We start from the raw sequence: 26,966 nt of genomic DNA, 5'->3' as shown, positions 1-26,966 counted from the left end.
AGTATACCTAGAAGAGCATGGATGTGGAAAAGGAGTTGAAAAAAATGTGGAAATTAAAGAACATTAGTTAAATCTAATTACTGCAGTGATGAGTTTCACTTACAATCATGTACATCTTACGGAACTGTAATCTATTATGTTGTTGGTGTCAGTAGAAAAATGAGAAACATGACCTATCAAATGTACATCATGTACTTCGCCAAAGACCATTCTTAGTTGACTGTATGTATATGAACCAACACAAAATTTTTAGAATGTTTGTTCTCTTCAAACATGTAGTCAAGGATTTACTTGACTGCAAAATAATAACCAACAATCATTGAATCTTATTAAATCATTAGTATACTATTCTGAGTATTTTCTTAGTTATTTTTCACTAATCTCATACATTAATGACAAACATTATTTGTGTATTCCTCTGTTATGTATTTCATTAGGTATTTGATATATATTGGCTCATTTAATCCTTACAACAGCACTACGAGATATGTATTATTGCCATGTGCCTATTTCACAAACAAGGAAATAGCAGCAGAGAGGCTAAGTAACTGATCAGAGTTAACACAGCTAATAAGCAGCAAAGGCAGCATGCTAACCCACGCAACCTGAATTCCAAGCAGTTCATAAAAATATTATGCTACATTTCCTTTCATGAGAGCTAAAGAGGCTTGTAAAATTTCTCCATTTTCAGACTATTCTGGTTCCCAATTTCTAACCAGAAATGGCCAGAGCCATAAAGTTACCGTTAAAAAGACAGCCAACAAGTTCTTCAGGATAACTTTCAGGGGTCTATCTTATACCCATTTCTAGGCCATTGTTAAAAATTAGTAATCTATGCAATTCTTAAACCCAGGATAGTTGTGATAACAGAGATGGCAAAAATACTAATTCGTTTACTGAACAAGTATTTATTGAACACCTACTATAATGGGTACTGTTCTGAGTGTTTGAGACACACCTGTGAATGAAAGAGATGAGTTTCTGCCCACAAGGATCTCATATTCTAGCGGCCAGTGGAGGATAATCTCTTTTCTGAGAAAAATCTAAGTTACACAAGTCATCAAAAAGAGATTAAACAAAAGTAGGAAACATTCTTTAGGCAAATGATCACCCAAGTTTCCAGCAAAGGGTCAGCAGATCTTTTGGTCCTGACGGCTCCATTCTTGAACCAATTATGTGCTTATCTTAACTATATCTCCTGCATAAGTATTGCAAATAAGACTTTCCATCCAGGAATTGTAAAGAGGTAATTCTTCAAAACAACAAAAAAATTAAAATACCTCACGTGAGGCATGAATGATGGCGTGCATATTTTAAAGGGAACATGGGCAGACGACATCTGCATACTTTAACTGATACCAAACTTAAAAGACAATGTCAGTCAATATAGGAACTCAGCTCAGTTGCGAACCCTGGGACTTAATCTATATTGAAGCGAAATATTCTATAAGCATGCAGCGAAGTGCAAAAAATAGCAATTGAAAAATGACATGATTAAATGGCACGACATGCAATCATTTGCTCTCAATTATATCAATGTATCTTCTTCATTTCTAGGAGTCAGGCAGAAATATTGTTTTTTAAATGCCTCTATTAAATTGGTCACCAATAATAAAATAGATGAGAGTCCTAATAAGCTCATTTACATAACATATATCATACACTACAAAACTATTCTCTCCAAACAGTTTTGCTCATAGATTTGTCTCCTGGTTGTCATGAGTCTTTGCTACATTAGCAGATTTCAAAAGCATAATACTGCCTTCAGAACCATTTGTAGAAAAACGTTTATGAAACTTTTCTAGTTAACCCTTGGCAGGATCCTTATTGCTAATTATGGAAAAGGTATTGATATAATATCTTGGCTGTCACATTTTATTATGGTGATGGTAGAAGCAGAATCTAGGTCTGACATTTTGGAAATACCATCTAATTGCAAGTTAGAAACAGAGAATGACAGTTTTAAGTAGATTATAACTTCTTTCAAAACAACAAACTGGTTTATTTAATGTAAAAGCTGGATTTTAAAAATAGCATTAAAGACCCCTGAATTGGTTTACCAAGCACATCTCTATCAGCTTCTTGAAGAAGGTCTGGGATGTGTGCCAAAATAGTTTCAAAACTGCACATGTCAATGTAAGTCTAGATTCTAACATCAAATGATTTCTTATAGCCATTGAAAATCAAAATATTTCCAGTGAATACTTCCATTTTTTTTTAAGAAAAATCATCTGCCCTCTATTCACCTAGGCAACAGACAATTGAAGTCCAAAGACCAGTCACCTTAACCTCCACATCCTAAATAACCTGACCTTTGACCTAGAAAAAGATCTAACTTCTTGCAATCTAGCATCCTCACCAATGAAGCTGAATCATGAAGGGCCACAAGGACTATTAGTTAATACTGCAAATTCTTGGATGAATGGTGTCATCAAGGGAAAAACTAATCCTTCTTTTACAAACACTCATTTGATGTTTTGTTTGTACTTTCATGTGTTGAAAAATATTAATTATATTTGGAAAGGAGTATTTCTATTTCTATTAGCTATTTTTTTTAGCTGTGGACTAAAATATAATAACCATGCTAAAATTAGCAGGCCCTCACTATGTTATTCCATGAAAGCTGTTGTTATCCCTGTGTAGTATTCTTTCATTTTTTTGTGTGACTTTTCCTACATTAGGTTAAGTACTTTTAAATATGTTTGTTTTTAAAAATCAAGCTCAGTGGTCATGTGCTTAGTTCATATTCACATGCAATTAGTAATATGTTATATACTTCCTTTTCTAAATTAAAAACACTATTAAAATTCCAGACATACAAAACAATATGAAGATTAAGTTACTCTAAAGAAAACTGTAATAGCTTACAGATTGCTTGTATCATTACTAAAATGCTGGTATCTATTACAGAGTCTCCCTGGAATAAAGAATGCACTTTTGGCAATAATCTTTTAAAAACATGTCCATTATTATTAAGATGTTAAACTAGTCTGCAATTATAGGAAGGTAACTTTTAGCAATAAGGAGGAAAGGGTGCTGGATATAAATGCAACTTAGACATCACACTACAAAATACCTTTTTTTAAAATTCTATAATCACTCTTTTCATAAGCAGATAAGGCATTAATTGCCATTTATTTTTACATTATTATATTCTGAAATCTATTGACAACATCCACTGCACTTTTTATCTCTTATTAGATTCCCTGGGAATCATTTCAAAGTAATTCTGGGGAATGGATAAAGGTGATTTTCCTCCTCTAGATTATCTGTTGATCCCAGCTACCTGAACTCTTTTGCTCATTTAATGGATATTGGGTATTCACCGGCCAGGTCAAAGGAATATTCAGGACAGTCTTGAGGAAAGAAAGAAAAGAATTCTATGTGACAAGTTACAGCACAATACACCCATTAGGCTAAATCTATAAAAGAAGGATTATCATAAAAATCATACCTGGAGAATGAAACAGCAAGAAAAAGCAGGGAGAAAGAAAGTGAGAAAACACAGAAGCAAGGATGACCTAAGAGGAATTCCCAGGGATAGTGTGGAACACGTAGGAGAGGACAGATGATTGAACTAACTGGTGTCACGACTCACTCAACTCTGTTGCATGGTATTTTTCTAGCTCTCTCATCCATACTTACTTGACTATTCCTCATCCATCTCCCCTATCAGACTCTATTTTCCCAAATTTATCCCTGAGTAACATATTGTTTACTTCCTATGAAGCCACTCTTGGCTTCTTTGTCACAAAGCTAAGAGTGTTACTTGAAGTATAACAAGTAGGGATGGGTATTTTAGGGAAGTATTCCTGTTATTGCAGAATCCTACAGGTGGGAAATAAATGAATTCAAGAACACTTGGGACACAATAACAAAGCAGGAAAGAGTTAAGTTTGGGGGAATAACACCACCGAAAAGGAGGTAAATGATACTAGGGACAAAAAGTCAACCCTGGAAAGACTCTTCTGTTTATTCATTTACTCCTCCCCAACCTGGAAGAGACTTAGGTATAGACAGCTCTATAAACTTCATATTTCTGATTTTATTTTTATAGAATCTAATAGGACATTTTCTTATGAGTTTGGATCACGAGGAATTTGCTTCTTAGTTCTTTCCCTCGCTTTTGTGGTGGAAATCCAGGGCAAATCCACTCCTCTTCACCAGTTTTCGGTATTCCCAGATGTGCAATAATACTAACCACACTCTCAGGGTCGTTTAGAAGTTTAACTAATATGTAACAGCAAAACACTCTTCAACCATTATATTAGGTAGTAGAGAGATGCTGACTAAATATTAGCCAACTGGTAAATTGCTATAATGATTATTTAGCTCAAAGCAATATTCCAGAACCTTGTGAAAAGGAAATGTAATAAGAACTTCATTCTTTAAACACTCCCATAGCTAAAATAAAGCAGCGGTCTGGGAGAATTGTTTGAGTGAATTTTCTTGAACACAGTTAATTCTCCTTTTAGAGGATTCTGTTTTCATTTCTTCTGAGACACCATGTCTCTCTCCTGCTTGCTCCCTTAAAGATGACTGAATATATTAGGGGACAAGTGCCTTCATTCATTCCATCTAGTATTTAGGCAGCAAGGCAGAATATACGTTATCCGAGCATGAAGATATACCTGTCGAACATCTGAGAAGCAAGTTGATTTGAAGGGGGAAAAGCACAACTTAAGAGTCTTTTGCTAGTTTGGCAATAACCAGTTGTGTGATCTCAAGTAAATCCTGTAACTTTTACATGCCCTCAATACCCTTTCTCTAAAGCACAACAATCCTTTGGCTTTTAAAATTTTCTGGCACCAGATTATTACCTAAGCTTATTCTGTTAAGAGATAGGAAAAATAACATGTGGTGGTCTACGATGGTCTGCTCATGTTCTAAAATCATCAAAGTCTAACTCCAAAAACCTTTACAGTGAGAACCACACACCTAAGCAAAGCACACAAAATTGAAAAGCTGACTTCCACTGTTGCTTTCATAGAGCTTTGAAGTCCCTTGCACCAACGTTTTACTGGGAGTTAGGATGGCATGGTTGAATGGATATCCATTGGCTCTCTTGCTGGTAGATAGTCTTGCCTGACAGATAAAGGAATGAATGGGTCTTGAAACATTCTTCCAATTCCTAAGTCATTTCTCCTGTCATGACCGAAGGGCAGTAGAGAAGGACATTTTGAGAAAAGGGGGAGAGCATGAGGGGAAGGCAGAACCTGGTTTACAACCTATCCCACACTTCTCAAAGGAACTTCTAAAACCAGGTCTGCTGATCCATTTTTGCACTTATCCTAATGACATTAAATTCAAAAAGAAAGAAAAATATCCTTGGGGAAGAGAATGCAATATTCTAAATGTACAGAATATAAGTTAGGATTTAATCAACAGTTTAGAGCATTAATGAAATTAAGAGAGATAAGTTAGGTTATTTTTTTTTTCAGATGGGAATAATGATTTATGCCTCTGTCCTATCTTAGAGAGGTTTTGGGAGGATTAATGAGCTAATGTCTCTAAAGCTCTTTAAGCTCCTCATATGGAGGTACAACATAAACAGAAGGTGAAAAATGATAGCAAACTCAACACCAAGTTGAAATCCTGAGAGTAAAGCCCCTGGAAATGAGAAGCTGTTGCAGGTCAAGATGGTAAGTCTCTGAATTCCAATACTAAAGGGGCCTTGGTTTATTGTCATATGTATTTTTAATACTATTTACAATAGGACTTCATAGTATTAATAAGCATTTCTACATTTCCTATTAATCACAATGTCCCTTGTACTGATCATTTTTTTATTTCTATTCATCAGATGAGATAGGCTCAGTATTTCTATTTTATAGAGAAAAAATTAAGTTGTGAGAATTGCAAAGACATCAGTATTAAGTTGCATGAAATCTTTGGTTTGGTATTATTGGACTATGGCCTGGATTAGGATTCAGGAGCTGTGGGCTGCCATCTGGCTCTGGATGTGTGGTCATTTAATTTATCAGAGACTTTTTTTTTCTTCTTTGGAAAAAAAAGTTTGAGCTAGCTATCTGATCTCAGTCTTACTTACTTACAATCTGCTAAGTACTTCTCGAGTATCTAGTGACTCTAAGGTACATTGTTTATGGTACAATAAAGGGTATGCAAAACAAGTATTTTAAGATAGTCCTACTTTTAAAAAGTTTATACTCAAAACAACAATGACATATCACCACACACCTATTAAAATAGCCAAAACTCAAAATACTGACAACACAAAATGCTGAAGAGGATATGGAAAAAGGACTCTTATTCAATGCTGGTGGGAATGCAAAATGGTATGAGCACTTTGGAAGACAAAACAAAATACACTCTTACCATACAATCCAGCAGTCATGCTCCTTGGTATTCACCCAAAGGAGCTGAAAACTTATGTCTACACAAGAACCTGCATATGGATATTTATGGTAGCCTTATTCATAACTGCCAAAGCTTAGAAGCAACCAAGATGTCCTTCAGTAGGTGAATGGATTAATAAACTATGTTATAATCAGACAATAGGATATCATTCAGTGCTAAAAAGAAATGAGCTATCAACCCATGAAAATGACATAGAAGAATTTTAAATGCATATTACTAAGTGACAGAGGTCAATCTGAAAAGGCAACATACTGTATGATTCCAACCATACAACATTCTGGAAAAGGCAAAACTATGCAGAGTAAAAAAGATCAGGGACTGCCAGGGTTTGGGGCAGGGGGCTAGGAGTGAGGAATGAATTGTCAGAGCACAGAAGATTTTTAGGGGAGTGAAAATACTTGGTATGATAAACCATAATGACAGATACATGTCATTATACAGCTATCTAGTCCCACAGAATGTAAGCATTGAGTGAACTGTAGTAAAACTATGAACTTGGAGTGATCACAATCTGTCACTACAGGATCATCAGTTGTGACAAATGTCCCACTCTGGTGGGATAAGTTGATAATGGGGAGGCAGTGCATGTGTGGGGGCAGGGAGTATAATGGAAAATCTCTGTACCTTTCCCTCAGTTTTGCTAGAACCTCAAATTGCTCTAAAAGAAATAAAATTTTAATTAAAAAAAAAAGTTTGCACTCTAATTTGTTGCTAAGACACATAGATTCCTACCTACGGACATCAGAATAACATTGAAATAAAAACAGGAATTTCTTTAATCTCTTATCTCCAGACTTCCAGGCACATGCACATACTATTCTGTTCACTCTTCCCCTCCTTCACTTCAGATCTCAACTTAAGAGTCACTCATTCTAGGAAATTCCTTGCCATTCCCTAGCAATGCCCCACGTACTTCCACAGCACACTACGTTAATTCCCACCACAGCCCATACTACATTCTATTCTACTTGCCTGTTGACTTGTTACTATCCCCCTTTAGACTGTGTGTTCCTTGGAAGAGGACAATGGATGTTTCACCCTAGTACCCAGCACAACACCTGACACAGGTGTTTGCGTAACAGAAAAGTATTGAATAAATTTAAAATATTGTTACCCAAATTCCCAAATAATCTTGAACTGGCTTCTCTTTTTAGGTATCAGAATTCCTCTATCTTTACACATGTTCTACTACTTCCAAGGCTTTTTGCTGAAGATTCTCTCCCTGATTTAAAAACAGAAGCAATAGCATTCCAGGAAGAGAGGGACTCTTAGTGGGAGAAAGTCTGGAGAAGGCCTTCTACTTTCACACCCCTACCAGCACAGCAGTTCCCAAATCCTGTCACCTCTAACCCTGAGGTCTCTCTCAAATCCAGGCTCCTATCTTCCACTATAATTGTACTATTTCAAGTCCCCAGAACTTATCACCTAAGTTACAGAAGAGATACCTTCTAATGGGATTTTCTCTCTCAAAGCTGATGGACACAACTCTGCAAGACCACTCTCCTGCTCTGGGATGCTGAAGATGCCCCTGATGAATGAGAAAAGTGTAGATTCCTTAGCTTGCTTTCAACCTCACCTGAGAGTAGAGATGTAGGTACCCCATGCTTCAGTATCAATAGACAATTTGCTATCCCTTGTATATGGTCTATTTTTCTCATTCTGGGATTTAAATAAAACTAAGGGGAATTGAAATTTTCCATTTCCTTTTTGTCTGGGCCTGAAATATTTGTACAGGAAGCCACTTACAGAATCTCTCGGAGGACCTATCTTAACACTTAGTTCCAGAAAACAAAACTTCCTACTTAAGAATAAAGAGCCACGGAAAAGAAGACACTGTAGTTCAAGGGAGGGGCTAATTTGAACACTCAAAGCAACAGACTAATAGATTCCTTTTGAAACAGAATTAATACAAGAAAAAGAAAACCTTAGAAATTTTTAATCCATTTCTCAAAAATATGCACAAAAATACTGCATCCATAGCACTGAGGTAGGCACTTCTAAAAATGAAACAAATTAAGATTGGTAAAGATTGTACAAAGATGAAAGGAACTTTTGGTGAATTAAAGATTGCAATGAAGACAACCTACAAAATTAGGTACTGCAAAACCAGAAAACAACCTTGAAAATTCCACCAAAAGTCCCTGTTAAAGAAGAAGAAATAAAAATACACTTCTTTAAGTGAAGGAAAGATCTAGCTGACTCAATGTGCATGGAATGATTTCTAAAAGGAAGGAACTAAATGTGTGGGCAACTTGTGATAATCAAACAGAGGTAAAACTCTCTGATAGAAAGCAGAATTTCAGTTTTCGAAAACAATTAGGACTCACCAGGTTCCCAGCAAAAGAAATAAAAAGAGACCAACACTCACTCATATATAAGTGGAAAAACAAGTAGTAACTAAAATCAGACCTCTCCTTTATAACTATAAATGCTGAAAGAATCACTGGCAGTTTTGATGGTCAAAGGTTATATTCCCCTTGGCAAAATTTTATACTCAGCCAAGCTACTGTTTACATGCAAGGTCAAGCAAAACACATTTTCAGACATGCAAAGGTTTGGAGGATATACTAAGAATGTACTTTTCCTATAAAAATTATTAGAAGACAATATAATAATACTAAGAGTAATTTTTGTAAGAAAATGGAAAACCATGGTATAAAAAAAACTGATATTGAGCAAGGAAATGAGTATTATAAAATATTCTGAATTATTTTTCATATTCTTATGAAATATAATGCTAACATCAAAAGGAATTATTCCAAGTATGAGAAAGAATTTAATTAAGTTAGTAAATTAATAATAACATTAGCTAATAACTAAATCCAAGATTATAACAACAAAAATGGAGAAATAGGGCAGAGGATGCAGAGAAGTCGATTTCTCATTTTAAAAGTGGCATCAATAAAACGTCAATGCATTGTTATTGGATATAAAGGATATGTTAAAAGTATTCCAATTTACTAGGGTAAAAATGAACAAAACAACATGTCTTACAGCAAAACGTTTAAACAAGACTGCAGTGTAAGCTCCATGCATTGCTAACACTCAGCCCAGTGCCTGCCACATGGTAGGTTCCAAGAAATATTTACTGAATGAATAAATGAATGAACATGATGAAATAAAAGATCAGCAGTCTTAATCAAGAAACTAAATGGGAATGGGCTTAGTGTTTTTACTAAAAGATATAGACTTTCAGATTTCATTAGAATGCAACTTATAAAAAATTCACCTAAAACAATATGCTAAAAAACTGACAACAAAAATCAAAGGCAAGTTATATTATGCTTTTAGATACATCATGAAGGACTTTAGGGCACTTAATAGATGAGGAAGGAGTAAAGTGAGGGGAGGGTCTCTGACTGCAGGTTCTCTGATTCATCCTCTTTGATTCAAACCTTTCATCTCTTCACCCTGGTCATTAATTTCAAATATATAGATAGATAGATAGATAGATAGATAGATATAAAGATTTTATTTATTCATTTGAGGGAAAGAGAGAGCACGAGCAGGAGGGAAAGGAAGAAGGGGAGGGAGAAGCAGACTCCCCACTGAGCAGGGAGCCCGATGTGGGGCTCAATCCCAGGACCTGGAGACCTGAGCAGAAGGCAGATGCTTAACCATCCGAGTCCCTACTGGTCATTAATTTTTACCAAGGGTTTTCTGTATTCCGCTTCTCACAGACCTGTACATTTGTTTGTCACCACCATACCCGCATTTATTGGTATAGTTCTTTCTACTTTTAAATCAACCAAGTCCCGAGATGTATAAAACAACTAAAACATATATATTCATGTTACCTGTGCCACCATTCTGACCGAAATTCATGACTAGGAAGATCTTCTCTTTCCCATTTTAGACGAGCATCTCTATTCAAATTACAAAGATACTATAATGCTGGAAAGGAAATGGGTACAAAGACAAAGTTGGCTACTGTGGTGCCAAAGGCAATGAACGCTGGTTCAAAAGATGCCTTTGTCCTTCTGAAGCATCATTCTCAATTAAGTAAAACATGACTCTGGGTACACTGAATTGACTATGTTTTGGAAGTTTTGTGCCACACTGAAAGTGTTGTTTAGAGGAATTAAATGGCATCTATAACTGAATAAATTTATCAAAGGAAAAAGATGCCTACTACAAAGTCACAGAATGCTAGAGGTGAAGGGAATCCTTTCAAACCAAAAACCTAATTTACAAATAAAGAATATCAGGCAAAAAGAACTATTTACTGAGATCACATAGCTGGAAATCCTAGATCATAATGTTGCCAATCAACATGACCCAGTGAAGGTACTCAGTAAATACTATTTATTGGTAAATTGTAAAAGAATAATGTACTAAAGTTACAGAAGAGGACTGACAACTCCTTATGAACACGAAAAAAAAAAAAAAGGAATTTTGCTTATCTCCTTAAATGGAGATCTAATAGTATATGTACAGCTGTAATCCAGGAAATATAGGATGAAGATCTAAAGAGTGTTTACAAAAGGTCAGAGAGAAAGAAAATGGGAAAGAAGAGGGACTCTAAGTAGCTATTTTGCCATCTTGTTCAAAAGCTGAAAAGTAGTCTAATGTGGAACCCACTTTTGATACTCTGGGATCTGGTATACTGCATCCTAAAAGAGCTGTCCTTTTCACAGGTGAGAGGGGAAACTTCGTAAAGAATCTGACATGGGTCTATCTCACGAGATCATGACCTGAGCCATAAATCAGGAGTTGGATGCTTAACCAACTAAGCCACCAAGGCACCCCTATTATCTCCATTTTTAAGATGAGAAACCTAGGGCTTTAAGGAAGATCATGAATTAGAAATAGGTAGAACCACTATACATCTAAGCATCTTGAACCCATTGGTGTATCCTCACTATTATGGGTCAGATGCCTTGTTCCCATCCTATATTTAGATAAGTGGAGAGCATGGAGAAAAGTTTGCAATTCTGTTCTCCCAGTTTCTTCCTAATTTGAGTTTATTAACAATAAAAATAAAACTTAAGTAATGTTAAGAAATCAATGAAGAATTAAGAATAGAAACCATAATCACAGTGGTTTCAGAGACTAAATGCAGTTCTATTGATTTCCTAAGTAGCCATAAAGTAAAGATGGGTGAGACCTCTCTCATCTTTCTAGATTAGCATTACAGCCTTTAATTTCCATGAATCTGGTTTACCTGATAGCAGTTATACAAATGATACATATGAAATGAGTATACAGCTATGTCTTTGTATCCTCAACACATTTCCCTTCATAGAAATCATGCAGCATCTTCTTCCAGTAAAAGGTATGCTCAGAAAGAATTATGCCTCTGTTGTTTCCTTTTATTTACTTTAAAAGGCTGTACTGGGACTGCCTATAAAAATTTCCTGTGGGTCTTCCCACCACCCCCAGATGGTAGTGTATATAACATTTATTTAACTCTATCTTTTTTTTTTTTAAAGATTTTTATTTATTTATTTGACAGAGAGAGATCACAAGTAGACAGAGAGGCAGGCAGAGGGAGAGGGGGAAGCAGGCTCCCCGCTGAGCAGAGAGTCCAATGCGGAACTCGATCCCAGGACCCTGAGATCACGACCAGAGCAGAAGGCAGCGGCCCAACCCACTTAGCCACCCAGGCGCCCCTAACTCTGTCTTTGAATTTAAACCTTAACCCAGTCAAAATTTTTAAAGGCAGTTCTAGATTGTATCCAGTTACTTAAAATTACTAAATTGTTAGATGATAGATTTTTTTACATATGGTGGAAAAAAGATATCTGATAAAAGTTTAATTTAGTATTTTCTTTTGATGAAATTACTTGGTTAATATAAAAACTTTTTGAAAAAATTTATCTAAGACATATAGAAAAGAATAAGTCCTGTCTGATGTTCGTTGATTTTGAAAGCATTCACATGCTTTTGTCACAGCCAGACTGAATCATTGTAATTCTTTGCAGCTTTGCTAACAAAATCATTACAAAGTTTATAATGGCTTCAGGACACAGCAATGGGGATGATCCTGGACCTGCAGGAACCACAGCTTCCTTTCACTTATTTCAAAACTTCCAAAATATTCTCTTCTCTCTTCCAACCTAATCTCCTTAAAAATGTGGGTTGTGAGGGATACAGGAAGTGTGATTATTTATGGTGGCATTTGAGATCGGTTAGAGTGGACATGGGAAATTCCCTCTATCTTACCTGGATTGGACCAATTTTTTACTTTTGGAAATTATACAGTGAGATTTGGGAAAATATTTCCTCAAGCACGTGAACTGTGTTTAGCTCTTTTATTTACCTCCTTTTTAAAGAAAGTAAATTAGTGATACTCCTTTTCAGAGTGATTAGTTAGTAATGCTACACATTTGATAGTTAATTTGACTCCCTTTTAAAGACTTTACCCTAAATTTTTGATTTCCAAGATTTAAAACATTGACTGGCTGACTTCCTTCAGCTGGCTGTCAAGTATTCAGAAATGGGAAAAGAACAAGAGTAGGCTACCATTTAATGTGAAATAGATCTTTGACCTAGGGACTGTTGGGCTTACAAAGTAGAGACCGATTCTGGAATAGACTTACTAGGCCCAACTATTGGCTTTGTCATTAACTACCTGAATGACCTCAAGCAAATTACTTCAATTTTCCCTGCCTCTGTTTTCTCATCTAGATACGGGATAATAAAATACCTGCCTCAGGATGGTGGTAAGGATTAAATAAGCAAATGCAGGTAAAACACTTAGAAACTGTGACTGATATCCTGTGAACACTTGGTAAGTATTAGTTGCCCTTGTTCAAACTGTTAAAGAACATTTCGTTCCTCCTATTGCAATTCTAGCATGGCCTCCTTTCTGGAAAGGAGATGTAGATGGTAGCCGTTCCCATGTTATGATAATTTTTGTAATCTAGAGCAGGGTCAGGGACCTAAAGCCCGAGGGCCAAATCTGGCCCACTGCCTGCTTTTGTAAATAGTTTTGTAAATTAGTTTTATTGAATTCATTATTGAATTCAATATTCATTTACATATTACTGGTGGCCACTTTTCCAGGACAGCAGCAGAGTTGAGTAATTGTGACAGAGATTGTATTATCTGGCCTTTTACAGAAAATGTTTGCCAACCCTTGATTTAGAGGACAACAAGGTTTCAATGGTTATTTTGAAGGATTGGTGAATGACTAGATGGGAGAATACTGGAATTTGAACCCAAAGACCATGGCTTTTGCTCTGTCTCTGATGCTAGTTGCTGTGTGGATTCAAACAAGTCATGCTGAATGACCTCTCAAATTCATTATTTTTATGAATGATAAACTCAAAAGTTTGTCATTCATAAAAATAAATAAAAAGACCCATAAGAGAGTGATCATAATTTTCACCTTACATAATTAGTGTAAAGTTTAAGTAGAATAGCTTGGGTAAAAGTGCTTGGTCCAATTTAAATTGCTAAGCAAATGCGGGGCATTAATCATTGCCAAGCTTATCAAATCTATTCCACTCATTCACCTTCTTGATGACAGAGCCTCTTGGCAGCTCTAAACTTGTCCTTCCCTGGCTGGTTCTGGGCCCAGTCCAGTGCCGCCCCCTCTTTGAGCTAGTAGTATTGAATAATTTCTCCCCAATTTGAGTCTTTAGAATAACGAATTCAGTTATGGAATACAAGGAACGTATGATTAAACAATTATTTTCTCTTTGAAGGATCATCATTAAAGAGTAGTGCTTTCCAGCTAAAGGCCTTAAAGCCGTGCATGCATGTGCACATACACACGCATGCGCACGCACACACACACACACACACACACACACACAGCTCTAAGGGGCCCTTTGCCAGCTGACCTCATTAAATCTCTGACATGCTCTCCACATTTGATTGTAATGGTTCATACCTTCATGTATCTCCCCATGCTGGGCTTTGACTCTTTCTTTCTTAGGTAGAATTTTGCCTTGTGTCTCATCCCCCATTTATCACACTTACTGCCTTTGAGAGAAATAATACATTCCACAATTGCTTTTTCTCTTCTTCTGAATACTTGAGATCCTGATCCTTTTTCTCATCCCAGACTAAACTCTAAGAAGGAAACAGTTGTGTCTACAAAGTGATGGGTTTTCCTTTTCATAAGCAGCACCCTCCCACCCCGTTTTCCTGGGCAGTGCACTATAGCTTATCTGTCATTGCTCTGGGTACATATAAAAGAATTCATTCTGTTAAAAGCCTGAGATTTCAGAGAATGGAGAATCATAAAGCTAAGTCCTATGGATAGAGCCTGTCTTCAGTGTGACCAATGACAGTAGAAGACATTTGGGAACACACAAGAATAAGAGAAATGTGCCAAAGAGTTCCATACTTAAGGTTCTTTAATAACTCCTATCTGAGGGTGCCTCGGTGGCTCAGGGGGTTAAGCCTCTGCCTTCGGCTCAGGTCATGATCTCAGGGTCCTGGGATCGGGTCCTGCATCAGGCTCTCTGCTTGGCAGGGAGCCTGCTTCCTTCTCTCTCTCTGCCTCTCTGCCTACTTGTGATTTCTCTCTGTCAAATAAATAAAATCTTGAAAAAAAACCCACCTCTTATCTGAGAGGCTTTATCACTTAGAAGGCAAAGGTTATCTGGTCTTTGGATTTGTGGTAAGTAAGAAGTTTTTATTCTGCATATGCTTATTATCAATTATGATTTTGGCAGGTTATAAACATTATGTTACATTATTATTACATTGCAAACATTTGGGTTAATTCATCCAATGAATGTGGTAATATACAGAACACTTGATTAATCATACACTAAGCACTAAAGAGTAAACAGCTCAGAAATATTTAAAAATCTGGCAAGGAAAGACATTTATTCCAACAGACAGGCGTAAAGCTTTCTTACAAAACAAAAAAGAAGTGCCATCATGCTGGGTCCACCTAGCTGATCTCATCAAACTCCTCAAGCTCAAACTTTAGAAGGGACTAAAGTTTCAAGGGATACAGAAAAATTATCAGGGTGCCATAATCTCAAAAAAGTTTGAACATTTCAATTTAAAAAGTGACACATGCCAAAGAAGTTTACACTGATACAGTACAAAAATGTAAAATAAAAACACAAATATTTTCACCTCCCAAGAACTTCAGTAGCTAAATCTATTTTCTATTCTGGCCAAACTGCTGAAGACTGTGGCTGATAAACCAACCACAAAGACACAGTGACATTTAGTTCCATCCTGTTTTTCCCTTTGAGTCATCTGGCATTGAAGGGCATTCAGTAAATATCAATAAATATCAATTTTGCATAGTAGTTCAGAGGCTTTAGAGTCAGCCTAATTCTGTCTGACTTAAAACCTAATTCTACCACTCATATGTGGCCTTGGACACACAATACTTAACCTCCACATGCCTGTTTCCATAGGAATATCCTGCAACTGCAAAATCAAGATCCTTATACCAACTTCATAGGTTGCTATTAGCTTTAAATGAGATATATGTATATACTCATGATGGAATATCATACAGGTGTCAAAATAAGTGAATTACAGCCATACTCAAAGACATGAATGAATCTTGGCATTATAATATTAAATGAAGAAGGAAGTCTTAAAAGATAACATACAGCATGATTACCTTTTAATAAAGTTAAAAACAACTAAAATCAAAAATATTCTTTCCTACCAAAGGAAAGCAAGGGCACAAAGAATATTGGGTTTATGATTATCTTAAGTGAGGAGAGGAGGGGATAGAATAAGGCTGGGAAACCATATGGGGAGGTAAACATTATCATCAAAGTCCTACCTTTTGTGGGGAGGGGTAGAAAATTTCTGTATTTATTATATTATTTTAAAAACAGCTAAATATACAAGAGTCAGGTATAAAAGCAGTTAGTTCATAAATAGTGACATGGAAAACATAAAAATTCTCTAAGAAAAACACTCTTTGAAAAAAGAAATAAAATAGCAAAAAGCATGTGATAGTCTCTGGTACTTTTGAAATGAAAATTCTAGGATTATTTTTGGGCACTAAAATGCACATGGTAAATAATTAATTAGGTGCAGTGAATATTTCCATCGTGGCTAGAAAGTATTACCAAATGACTAGGACATCTAGGAACTATCTAATGATCTGGAAAGCTAGAGATTCCTCTCAGTCTCTCCCTGTTTCCCTGTTTCTGAAACTCTTAAATTTGCTTCCAGGATAGCTGAAAATCATGTTGATGACCCTATACAAAGCTAAAGCATAAAGCTAATGTCTTTTGGAAGCATCAGCAAAATTAATGCAGAACTGCTTTTTCCATTTATAATAATAATAAAAGTGGAAGGGGGGTTGTTTTTAAATACCTATGAAATACGGTAGTAGGCAGGTATATAAATAATTGTAGTAACAAACTTCCCGTTATTATTTCCAATTATTATGTAGCATTTTGGGATTTATAATATTAAGAGAGTCCTATCCCTTAAATGTACCATTACGAAAAGTAGAAATAATAATTTATGTATGTAAACTCATAACTGTGTGAGATAAATACTATCACTATCCAATTTTATAGATGAAGAAATTAAGACACCAAGGGATAATACAAGAAATCTGACCAAGGTCACACATTTGTCTGGGGCCATTAACTGGTTCACTATAGCTATGATATAGATACTATAGAGAAAAATATATTTCACATAATCCAGCCTAGTAATGACCAGGATGCTTTACAAGGTGCATGTAATGTTCAAATACCTGAAGACTCCATCTCCCTGCAATGGGGGGTCAGGGCAAGGCAAGTAGAGATGAAGAACAAATCTTCCCAATATAATATTTTAGTTAGGAAAACCCATTTGCCTTGGAAGAGGCTTTCATTTAATTTCCAAGTTTGGTCTTGTCAATTGAATGGCAGAAGAGGAGGTTTTCAACCAAAACAGTCTGCAGGTGTGTAATGCAGGCAGTTTATTGGGAAGTATTGTGGTCTTAGTTTTGAGGGCTTCTCCTCCGGGGCTATGCAGGTGAGCAAGGTGAGCCTGCCTGTCTGGCAGATGGAAGGTGAACCACATTTGACTGAATTCTCTGATTGATTGCTGGAAGATAGCAGGGCTGCGAGGGGATGGCAGGGCATGGGGTTGGGGACTGGGGGGCTGAATAAAATCTGGTCCTGGAAGGCTTTGCAAAGAAACAGTTGCTTGGTCCTAAGAAATTCTTTCTTTCTTGGTTTTCTCCTTTCTCCTCTTTGAGACCATTCATGCCAGAAGGTTTCTTGCCACCCAGTTCATATCCTATAACCCCAAAGCCTCGGACTGTCAACAGCCAGAGCCCAAATAGTCACCGCATTTACAGGAGGATTCGGGTAGTACAGGCTAGCGTAGGCAATAAAAGAAAATATTCGGATTCTAAACTGCTTTTCAGTAGATACGGCATAAACCATGGAGACAAAGGGGTAAATGCTTCTTCTTCGTGGGCACACAGTGAATGCACACACACTGTTTGGCTGAGGTTGGCGCTTTCCAACGATGGAATGTGCCTGTCGTGGAGGAACCTCTTACTTTATGTCTTCCCTTTGTATGTAGTTGATTCTCTCTTATGTAAAAATTATGTTTCCTTTTGTTAGCACTAATGGTCTTCAATTAAATCACGTGCTTTTATCGTATCAATTTATGGAAGTATTTTTAGCCATATTATTTATGGAACGTTTAGGTCTGCCTCTCAAAGTCCTCAGTAATCTTTAGTGTTTGCTGGTCTGCTTTTAATTTATCAAACCCTCCCTCCACAGGCGTTGCACAAAACACACAAGCAGCAGCGATCTCCCCTGTACAATGTGTGTTTGATAGGCTTAATGTTCATCTTTATACGCACACAGACGTTGGCATACAAGAAATGTGGAGGGTGTCTATAAATCCAAGGAAACATTTAAGTGCACAGTGATACATAGATACATGGGTATCATACTTTATGTACTTGATAAATATTTCATCCCTACCATAAAGAAAGCTTTTTATCAACTTTGATTGTTTTTTTATTACCTTAAAGTATTGCAGTTGTTTCTCAGCATTCATTGTTCCTTCCTTTTCTTGTCTCAGGCAGGAATTGAAGATGAAAAGCTCTGTATCTCTTAGCCACCCTTTCAGTTCTTTGATCCTGACCTCCAGCTGCCTTACCAGGTTTCCGCTTTCGGGAGAGAGCAGGTCACGTGGACCAGACCCACTGTGTCCTGCCATTGTGTCCTGGATCTTCTGTCTGAGGGTTTTCTAACGCATCCGATGAAAAACAAAAACAAAAACAAAAAACCACCAACAAGAAAACAAAAACATATATTAGCTTCAGTACCAAAAACGTACCACAGTTTGGTTAGCAGCAAGAGCCACCTGGAAGGTGTCCAGCTGCACCTGCCACCTCACAACGGACATTCAGTTCAGATGAGCTCATTGTTCCATTTAGGATTTTCAAATTCTTGAGCAGTGTGTGTTGTTCTGACTACCACTAGAGGCTTAAGAAGACCTCATTCACTTCTAATTTCCTTTAACAGGAAGGAAAAGTTCATCATGGTCACTGATGAAAATTCATTTGAATTCTCATGACAGGAGTTTACAGTAAAATATTCTCTGCATAACATTTTCAGGAGATAGAAATCTGAGTTTAATCAATATACTAAAGAGGCCAAGAGTAGATTGTGCATGGAGAATTAAATCCCCCCCCTTTTTTTTTTGTTTCATAAAGTACAATTTTTCCCAACTATATGACTGAGGGCTGTTCAGAAGGGGTAGCATCCTTGGTGCTGTTGTTGCATTTTACCTGACTTGGAAAATTGTTCAATCCCACAATTCTTCCCACTTTGCATTTCTGGATGCTAGACTTTCTAATATACGTGTCAAAGTAAGTCCCAATCCACTTAGAAGCCTTCTTAGATTAACCACTATGGCATGAACGTGCAGCTGAGAGGGATTTTTTTTTTTTCTTTTTTTGGTGGAAAACACTCTGGAGAATCAGTAGGAGTTAATCTATAATGATGAATTAAACCTACAAAAATAAGCTTTAAAACACAAATAAAATTAAGTCAACAAACATTCATTTGCTGTGTAGTGTTCTGTAAATAGTATCTTTAGGAGATCATAACAGAAAAATAGCCTTTCTTGGCAACACCCTTGTATTTTCATGGTGCAAATATTGATAATTTGAAGACCCTCAGTGGAATCCAGATTTAGCTATTGTTTTTATGCTGCGACAAAAGTAGCAGCAGGAGGTGAAATCAATGCCCTTGGAGGGTAGGGTCACAAAAAAGAATTTATTGCCACTTTTTTGTTCTGGAACAGTTTGCAATCATAAATTCTTCATAAACAGAATACTTCAGAGAATGGTCCGTCTTCATAAATATACGACAGAGGACATCAATTTCATTTAATTCACAATTTGTGTCAGCACAGCAGATGCCAATGCCTGCCTTGATAGGGTTGTTTAATATGCAATTGAGACAGAGTAATATGCAGCACAGGGGACAAAATTTCACAGATTAAACTGTACGCACCACTGACATTTCATTCTAATGTATTTCCATTCCACACTGTTCACCTTAGATGAAAGTAATATTAAAAACCATATCCCTCTATTTTACTATTGTTAGAAGTTAAAATCCTTGTCTTTAAATTTTTTTCATGCCAATTAAAATGTAATCATGCCAATTAAAGCAGGATGCCTGATGGTGTTAGTGTGGCATAGGTTTTGTTAGAATTTTCCCTCCACCTTTCTCTCCCCCTGAATCATTACAAAACTCTGCATATTGTCCTCAAATGGTATTTTTGTCAAAATGGCAACCCTTTTTCAGGTATCTGACTCATGAAGGATAGCTAAATACTCTCTTTTTTTGGATGTTATGATGATTTAAAATTTTTGTTGAGGAAGCAATATACACGACATTAAACAATTTTCAAAGAAAAAGATGACTGTCAGTTACTTCTCAAATTAGAAATAGGTATGTGAAAATACAACATAAACTATTGCTCCTTCTATCAAGCACATCAACTTGCTGATCTCATCTGTTTTGTGAAACAACCCTTTAAAAATGTTGTACGCTAACCACATTTCTCCTGCAGGAGAGATCAATGAATTCTGTGGAATTCGGTAGGCTCCAATTTAAATCACCATATTATAAAGCAGAAGCCATTAATTACTATTAAAAAGTAACACTAACAGTAGGCCAGAGGAAAAACTTTCAATGTTCTAAGTTACTTTGCACAAGGGTAGAGTGCCGTGAATTTAGATGAGAAAGCAAGGATTTAAATTTGCAGCTTTTTAATCACCTAGATTAAGTATGGCATAAACCGAACACTGGCATTCCTCCAAGTCATCAAGGTACACGGAGAGCTTTTTATTCAAAATATTTTTGGAGTATTATTTCTTTAAAATTAAAAAAAGGCAGGCAATAGATAGAAGGCATGCAAAATTATGCTCCATAACTGACACCACCCATACTTTGCTGTTATAATTAATCATTTAAGTAATTGACAAATTTAGCTTACCCTTGATTTGAAGTGAAGGCAATTTAGGGGAGAAGTTGATGAAAAAATACGGTTTAACCTCTCTCTCTCAGCTGTCTTCCAACAAAGGGACGGCACTGTCTCCTGCACAGTGCCATCCTGGTCTCTGGTTAACAGAATCTCTATATTGCCTTTTTGCCAGATTCTTGCATCTCAGTCTTTGGCTGAGACCCAGCCCATCATTGCGTGAAATGAATTACACGAAACTTTTTTTTTTTTTGGCTTTTGTTAAAAGTGAGCTGGAAATTGAGGCACAAAACAGAGGCTGATTTCATTCTGCAATTCAGATTTGGGTCAGATTTGCATCTTTGTTTTGGTGGCTTTAGTGTGACTTGAAAGCTGTAGTGACAACTCCACTTTTCATCTGAAGGGTACAGTAAATAGTTAAACAGTGGATGTCTCTAACATGTACCTTCAGAATAAATTCTACTAACATTCATTCAAGCATGACAGTCAGTGTATATCAGATATACTGTATTATAGTTGACTTGGTGCATACCCATAATACATGGCATATTTTACTTACTTTTTATGCATTAAAGAACCAAAATTATTAAAATCTGAGAGGAGACAAGCTCAGAGTAAAAAAAAAAAAAATCAACAGAAGAGGAAAAGCAGTGTTTTTCCCTCATAATAGCATAAATAGCTTGTTTGAAATGTAGGTAGTGAATTGAAAGAGAGAGATATTTGTGCTTCAAATTAGAAATCAGACAGATAGAGTACTTCACTACACAAAAAATGTACACATAACCTACAAACAGTAATAAAAATGCAAATACCCCAAGCAGTTCCCATTTTTCATTAATTGAATCCACTTTTTCAAGGAGATCATTTGGTAGTAAAACGCCACCTTTCTTCAGAGCTTCAACCTTACTAAGTAGCTCCGTCTTTTTCAGGTCCCTGATGGTCATTTCAACACTGTATCGCTAAAACGGGAAGAGAAAAGGAGAGATATCATTAGGGAGACAAGTGTTCTTAGAAAATCTTTGAGCACAGAGTTACTGATGCTCATGGCTGTTAAAAGTTTTTGTTTCCAATAAAATGTATGGGGAGGCTAAGCCTAAGTACCTTCAGAAGGTGAGGAATTTCACTGAAAACAGTTCAAATATATATATTCACACATACATAAACATTCAAGGTATTCCATTTAGTTGACTAAGATTTATGTCATTTTATTATTTTTTTTGAAGATTTATTTATTTCATTTTATTTTGAGAGAGAAAGCAAGGAGGGGAAGGGCAGAGGGGGAGAATCTTTCAAGCAGACTCCCAGCTGAGCAAGAAGCCTGACTTGGGGCTTGATCCCACAACCCAGGACATCATGAACCAAGCCAAAAGAGTCAGATGCTTAACTGACTGAGCCACCTTAACTGACTGATTTATGTCATTTTAAAGTAAAGTTTACATAGACACTTGATCTTTAATGTAAAATATTCCACACAGGAAAATACCTGGTCCAGGGGGATTTAATATTACAGTTAATTTCAGTCACTATTTGGCTCCAGAGTGCTACCCATCTCTCATCTCTGCCCCACAGAGGACTGATAGTATAGGGTAGTACAAATAAAAAGATCCCCCAAGATTGTGTGACCTTCATCCTGCATTCTCAGTGAACACTTGCCACCCCCCCAATTTTTCTTTTATTTAAAAACTGTGTGGGCCTTAAAAAAAAAAAAAAAAAAATCTTTAAAGGGGCGCCTGGGTGGCTCAGTGGGTTAAAGCCTCTGCCTTGGGCTCAGGTCATGATCCCAGGGTCCTGGGATTGAGCCCCGCATCGGGCTCTCTGCTCAGCGGGGAGCCTGCTTCCTCCTCTCTCTGCCTGTCTCTCTACCTACTTGTGATCTCTATCTGTCAAATGAATAAATAAATAAAAAAAAATCTTTAAAAAAAGCTTGATAAGGGCTTGATAAGAGGCACATATAGAGGGAAAAAAGAGCAAACCAGTGCTTTGGAAAAGGTTACAAATCTATGCTTCTTTATTGATGACCATAAAATGTCCCCAAACATCACAATTGACTACAAATACTTCTCCCCCAATATACATTGTATTCTAACAAACTGCCAGGTGAGTCTCTACTAAAAGTTGTTTTGCTAGAGATAATCTAAGTGCCATTTAATATGGCACTTACTATAGTGCTTCTCTTCAAATAACTCTGTGGATAACTTCATAGTTAGAAAGCCTTATATTACGAATAGCTATACATGACTGTGGCTATATTTTTTAAAATGTACTACACAGAAAATCACCTGTGAGTAGAAAACTAGATTCTGGTTAAAATATTACACATATTTTACAACTTTTTAGCACATTTCCAAAATATAATGGCAATCTCCCTTTTTTTTTTTTGAGGTGCGTAAATTGGGCCACTGAGGCCCTTAGTAGTATAGCTCCATTGCTCTAACTGAGCCAAGATGAGCACATTATCAGATCTAATCAGAAAAGCTTTTGTCTGGGCAAAGCAGCAAATTAGCCAAGTTCAAAACAGGCCCAGGCATGTTATTCACTCTGAAAACACGATATTCTGTATGATCCCAAACTAAAATAAAATTGGAAGCAGCTTAAAGGAAAAGAAGGTGTGAGCTCCTTGTTTTGGGTAATAGACCCTCAGCATTTACATGCATATGTTTGCATACTTTTACTTTCCAATTTTAATCTTCCATTTACACTAAACATGCACATCATTTGTATTATGTAAACTTCTCCAAATGTTAGTCATTTGTGGATCACAGAACAAAACCTTTCAAATGAGGTGATTTAAAGCATTTCATAGTATTAATGAATGTTGATCAGGGTGTCAAAGTGCCCAAAATTACATGAATATGCATAATGAAAAAAATCAAGAATTGTTTTAGAGCTCCTCCAGAATTTGACCCGTGATACGTGGGAGATTCTGATTGCATTTTCTAATGCCAGGCGATTACCAGGACCCTGTCACTCCAATATTTAAAAACCACACTGGCCGCTGGAGTTTTCTGGACAAAAGACTCAACAAGTATCCTAGAAACCTGGATAGTGTTTTATTTATCAGAGTGATGATTGAGGAGAGGGCAGTCTGCTTTCTGTAATCAGATTCCCATCTAAAGATGATGCTGCTGACAAAGATTTACATAATTAATCTGGTAAGACTTCTTTGACATAATATTGGGGAAACCAGCATTTCAGGCAGGCAGAAGATTGCTATTCAAATCTTTTGCTTATGCCACGTGCACTGACAGAAGGAGTCCTTGGGCTGTGCCACCTGGGAGCAGCCTCAACCAGTTATCACTGTCACTTATGACAAGCCCATCCCCTCTCTTTACCCCAAGTTTTAACAGTTCCCACACAGCGGATCAGTCAAGGCAGAGAACAGTTTAGATTTGTCCCATAAAAATGATGATCTTGTAATAATAAAAAATATAAAAAGCAATTAATTTAATTTTAGACATAATAAAATAACTTTCTCTGAGAAACATGGTACAAGTAAGTAGTCCCTGCAACAGCTATTATAAAAGATTATTACACTAAAAACCCTTGTATTTATGTATGCTCCCTGTCGGGTCACCATGTAACCTACTGTATAAATAGCTTGATTAAAGATGTGATTGATGGACAATGCCTTCAAACTATGAAAGCTAAGAGAATCCAGCTAATTGTTAGGTATGTTGGTATGTGCACAAGAGCTACTTGAATGTCATGTAATTTAAGGCAAAAATATTGATTTTAATTTTTGAGACACTCCGAAGGTTGAATCTGATACGATCTAGGACCTCAAGTCGCATATGGATGTAATGATGCCAGAGGGTAGTTTTTGTTGAGGCTCAAGACATTTCGCTCTTCTCTCTTCAACATCTTTTCATAGCCTTAGACGGGGAGAATCAACTGCCAGCTCCATCAATTCTCAGTCATCCTACCAAGTAGGCTACTTTCTCCTGTGGTGAGAGGATAATTTAATCTTCATATTCATTTCACCCACAGCAGTAAGTGAGCAGAGGCTGCCCCATTGTGTCCTAGAGTCTGGGGATATTATGATAGAGACTACTCTTCAATAGCCAAAAATGAGATTAACAAAGTTAAAGTCAGATGGCTTTTCTTGAGTGCTAAGGTAAATAAGCATCCCATATTTAATTTCCCCACAGCACCTGCTGTGGGCCTCTCTGTCTAGTCAAAAATAAAATATACTCTATTGAAAGGGCATATTTACATTATTGAGTGTATTTGCTTGGCCAATTCAATTTTGACTAATGAAGCCTCCTAATAGATACGTGAATGATCTAAATTAAAGATGCAGGCCCCTCCTATCCTAAATGCCACTCCTGTGTGTATGGAAGGTATATAAGAAAACTTTAAAAACAAAGTTAAAAATAACCACAAACACTAGCTTGCTGTTTCAGTCGAAAATTAAAGAAGTTTTTAGAAATCCTTATTCATTGCTTACTTTTTATAAAAACACAAGTGCTAAAATTGAATTATAAAACAAAGCCTGTAAAAACAGGGATTTCTGAAGTAAATATAATTAGAAATGCATAAAGACTTGATTGAGATAACTTTTTTGACAGTTATGCTAAGGGTTCTTTTCCCTCCTAAAATCTTTTTTTTTTTTTTTTTTTTTTTTTTTGTTAAAAATCACACCAAAAATTCTGCCCAAATGGAGACTGGAACAATGCCTTGAAACAGTGTTAATTGTCACCATGGAAACCAGAAGAATAAGCCATTTTGAAACTGGTATAGAAGGCACACATTGAGCAACTCAAGCATTTTTCTGCCTCTCTCAATGTTAAAGAACAAGATGCCTTGTCACTGTGAGGTCAGAGAAAGAAAGCATCATGAAAGGGTTGTAGATGCTCACTGTCTGGTAAATAAAAAAAATAGAAAATAAACTACATACAGCCAATGCTATAAGACTCTACCCAGTGAATCTTTTTGAAATAGAAAGATCATCAAAAGATGGCCAGGATGGGGGGATGGATTCCACCTAAGCAAAACTTCAGGGCTATATTATGTGAACCTTGCCCCCAAAGCTCCCTGGGAATTCTGCTGTTGTAATAAAACTTCAGAAGAGGAAAGAAAAAAGGCAGCATGATGGAATTCAAAATAATGCTCTAAAAGCACACAGAGAGATTAAGACATCCATTGTAAGACTTTTGTATGGTGCTTCTGTTGGTTATGCTGAAAAGAGACCAGACATTGCTGAGCAGAGAGTGAAGTTTGGGCTACGAGAAACACAAGAATTAAACCAAAGAATTTTCTTGATTATTAGAATAGGGCTGTCCGAGTCTGTGTCTTCAGGGTTGGAGCATTTACATCTTAAGCCATATTTTTGAGCTTTATGTGACTTTCTATTAGGAAGAGTTAAGGCAAGGAGAATGATTTAGTTATTAGAATAACAAGTTTGAGTATCTTTCCCAGGGCAAAGTAATACCACAAACACCTGTGTATCCAGCATAATCCCCTTTTCTCGAAAACTCACAACAGAAAGATAGAGAAAATACAGCAAGGGGGAAAAATTGTATTTTAGCCTATTTACCAGAAAGTATATGCTAGGAATACACCAGAATGCCAAACTACTGGTAAAACTATACGTGAAATTGCGCATTTTTGCACAAAACTACAGAGATGCGTCTGTCTGTGACTCCCGTATTGTGCTTTCTGGCTAGTGTTTGCCCTCCTCATGCGAGGCTTCATGGTGGCCCCTCAGCAAGTCCATGCCTAATGCCATTCAGTGGCGAACAAAGAGTCTTTTTACATGAAAGTCCAGGGTCCACGGCTCAGCTGTACATGCCCCCGAGTGCAGGAATCTGCTAAAGGCCAGCGCCGTCCCTGAAGCAGCTCAGGCGCTGCCCCCTTTTCCAGAACACCAGTGTCCAGCCCCTCACAACGCGTGAGATTTACATGGAGCCAATATCACCACCACTTCAGGAAGATGTGCAAGATGGAAGAGGGCTCAAGCCCAAGACAAATAATAGTCGTTATTTCTTGCAAACTCTTTGTATTTTGCCATTAGCAATTTATGGCGAATAATCGCACAGTGAAATTATAAAGACTCCTACAATTGTCCTTGTAAATTAATAATAGGCTTTCTTGATTGGGATAAATTTGCTGCTGAGCCTTTGGAAAAATTAAAAAGTGCAATGTCATTTAAAATTGCCAGAACTCACACAGCAAATTACATCTGAGGTTAA

The 26,966-nt window shown here is 36.7% G+C and overlaps 1 protein-coding gene across 1 annotated transcript in view; it reads right to left on the bottom strand.

The window, feature by feature from the left end:
* The window catches only part of LOC111139065 (A-kinase anchoring protein 6), a 364,313-nt gene that overhangs the window by 57,988 nt on the left and 279,359 nt on the right, over window positions 1-26,966 (bottom strand). Inside the window, 2 exon segments of the mRNA XM_022491196.1 lie at window positions 18,301-18,525; window positions 21,588-21,734. Of these exon segments, the coding sequence (XP_022346904.1) occupies window positions 18,301-18,525; window positions 21,588-21,734 (372 nt within the window).

This window comes from Enhydra lutris, unplaced genomic scaffold (assembly GCF_002288905.1).
Source record: "Enhydra lutris kenyoni isolate GAN:26980312 unplaced genomic scaffold, ASM228890v2 scaffoldscaffold4, whole genome shotgun sequence".
Classification (NCBI taxonomy): Eukaryota; Metazoa; Chordata; class Mammalia; order Carnivora; family Mustelidae; genus Enhydra; species Enhydra lutris.
This window is presented reverse-complemented; position numbering and strand designations above follow the sequence as displayed.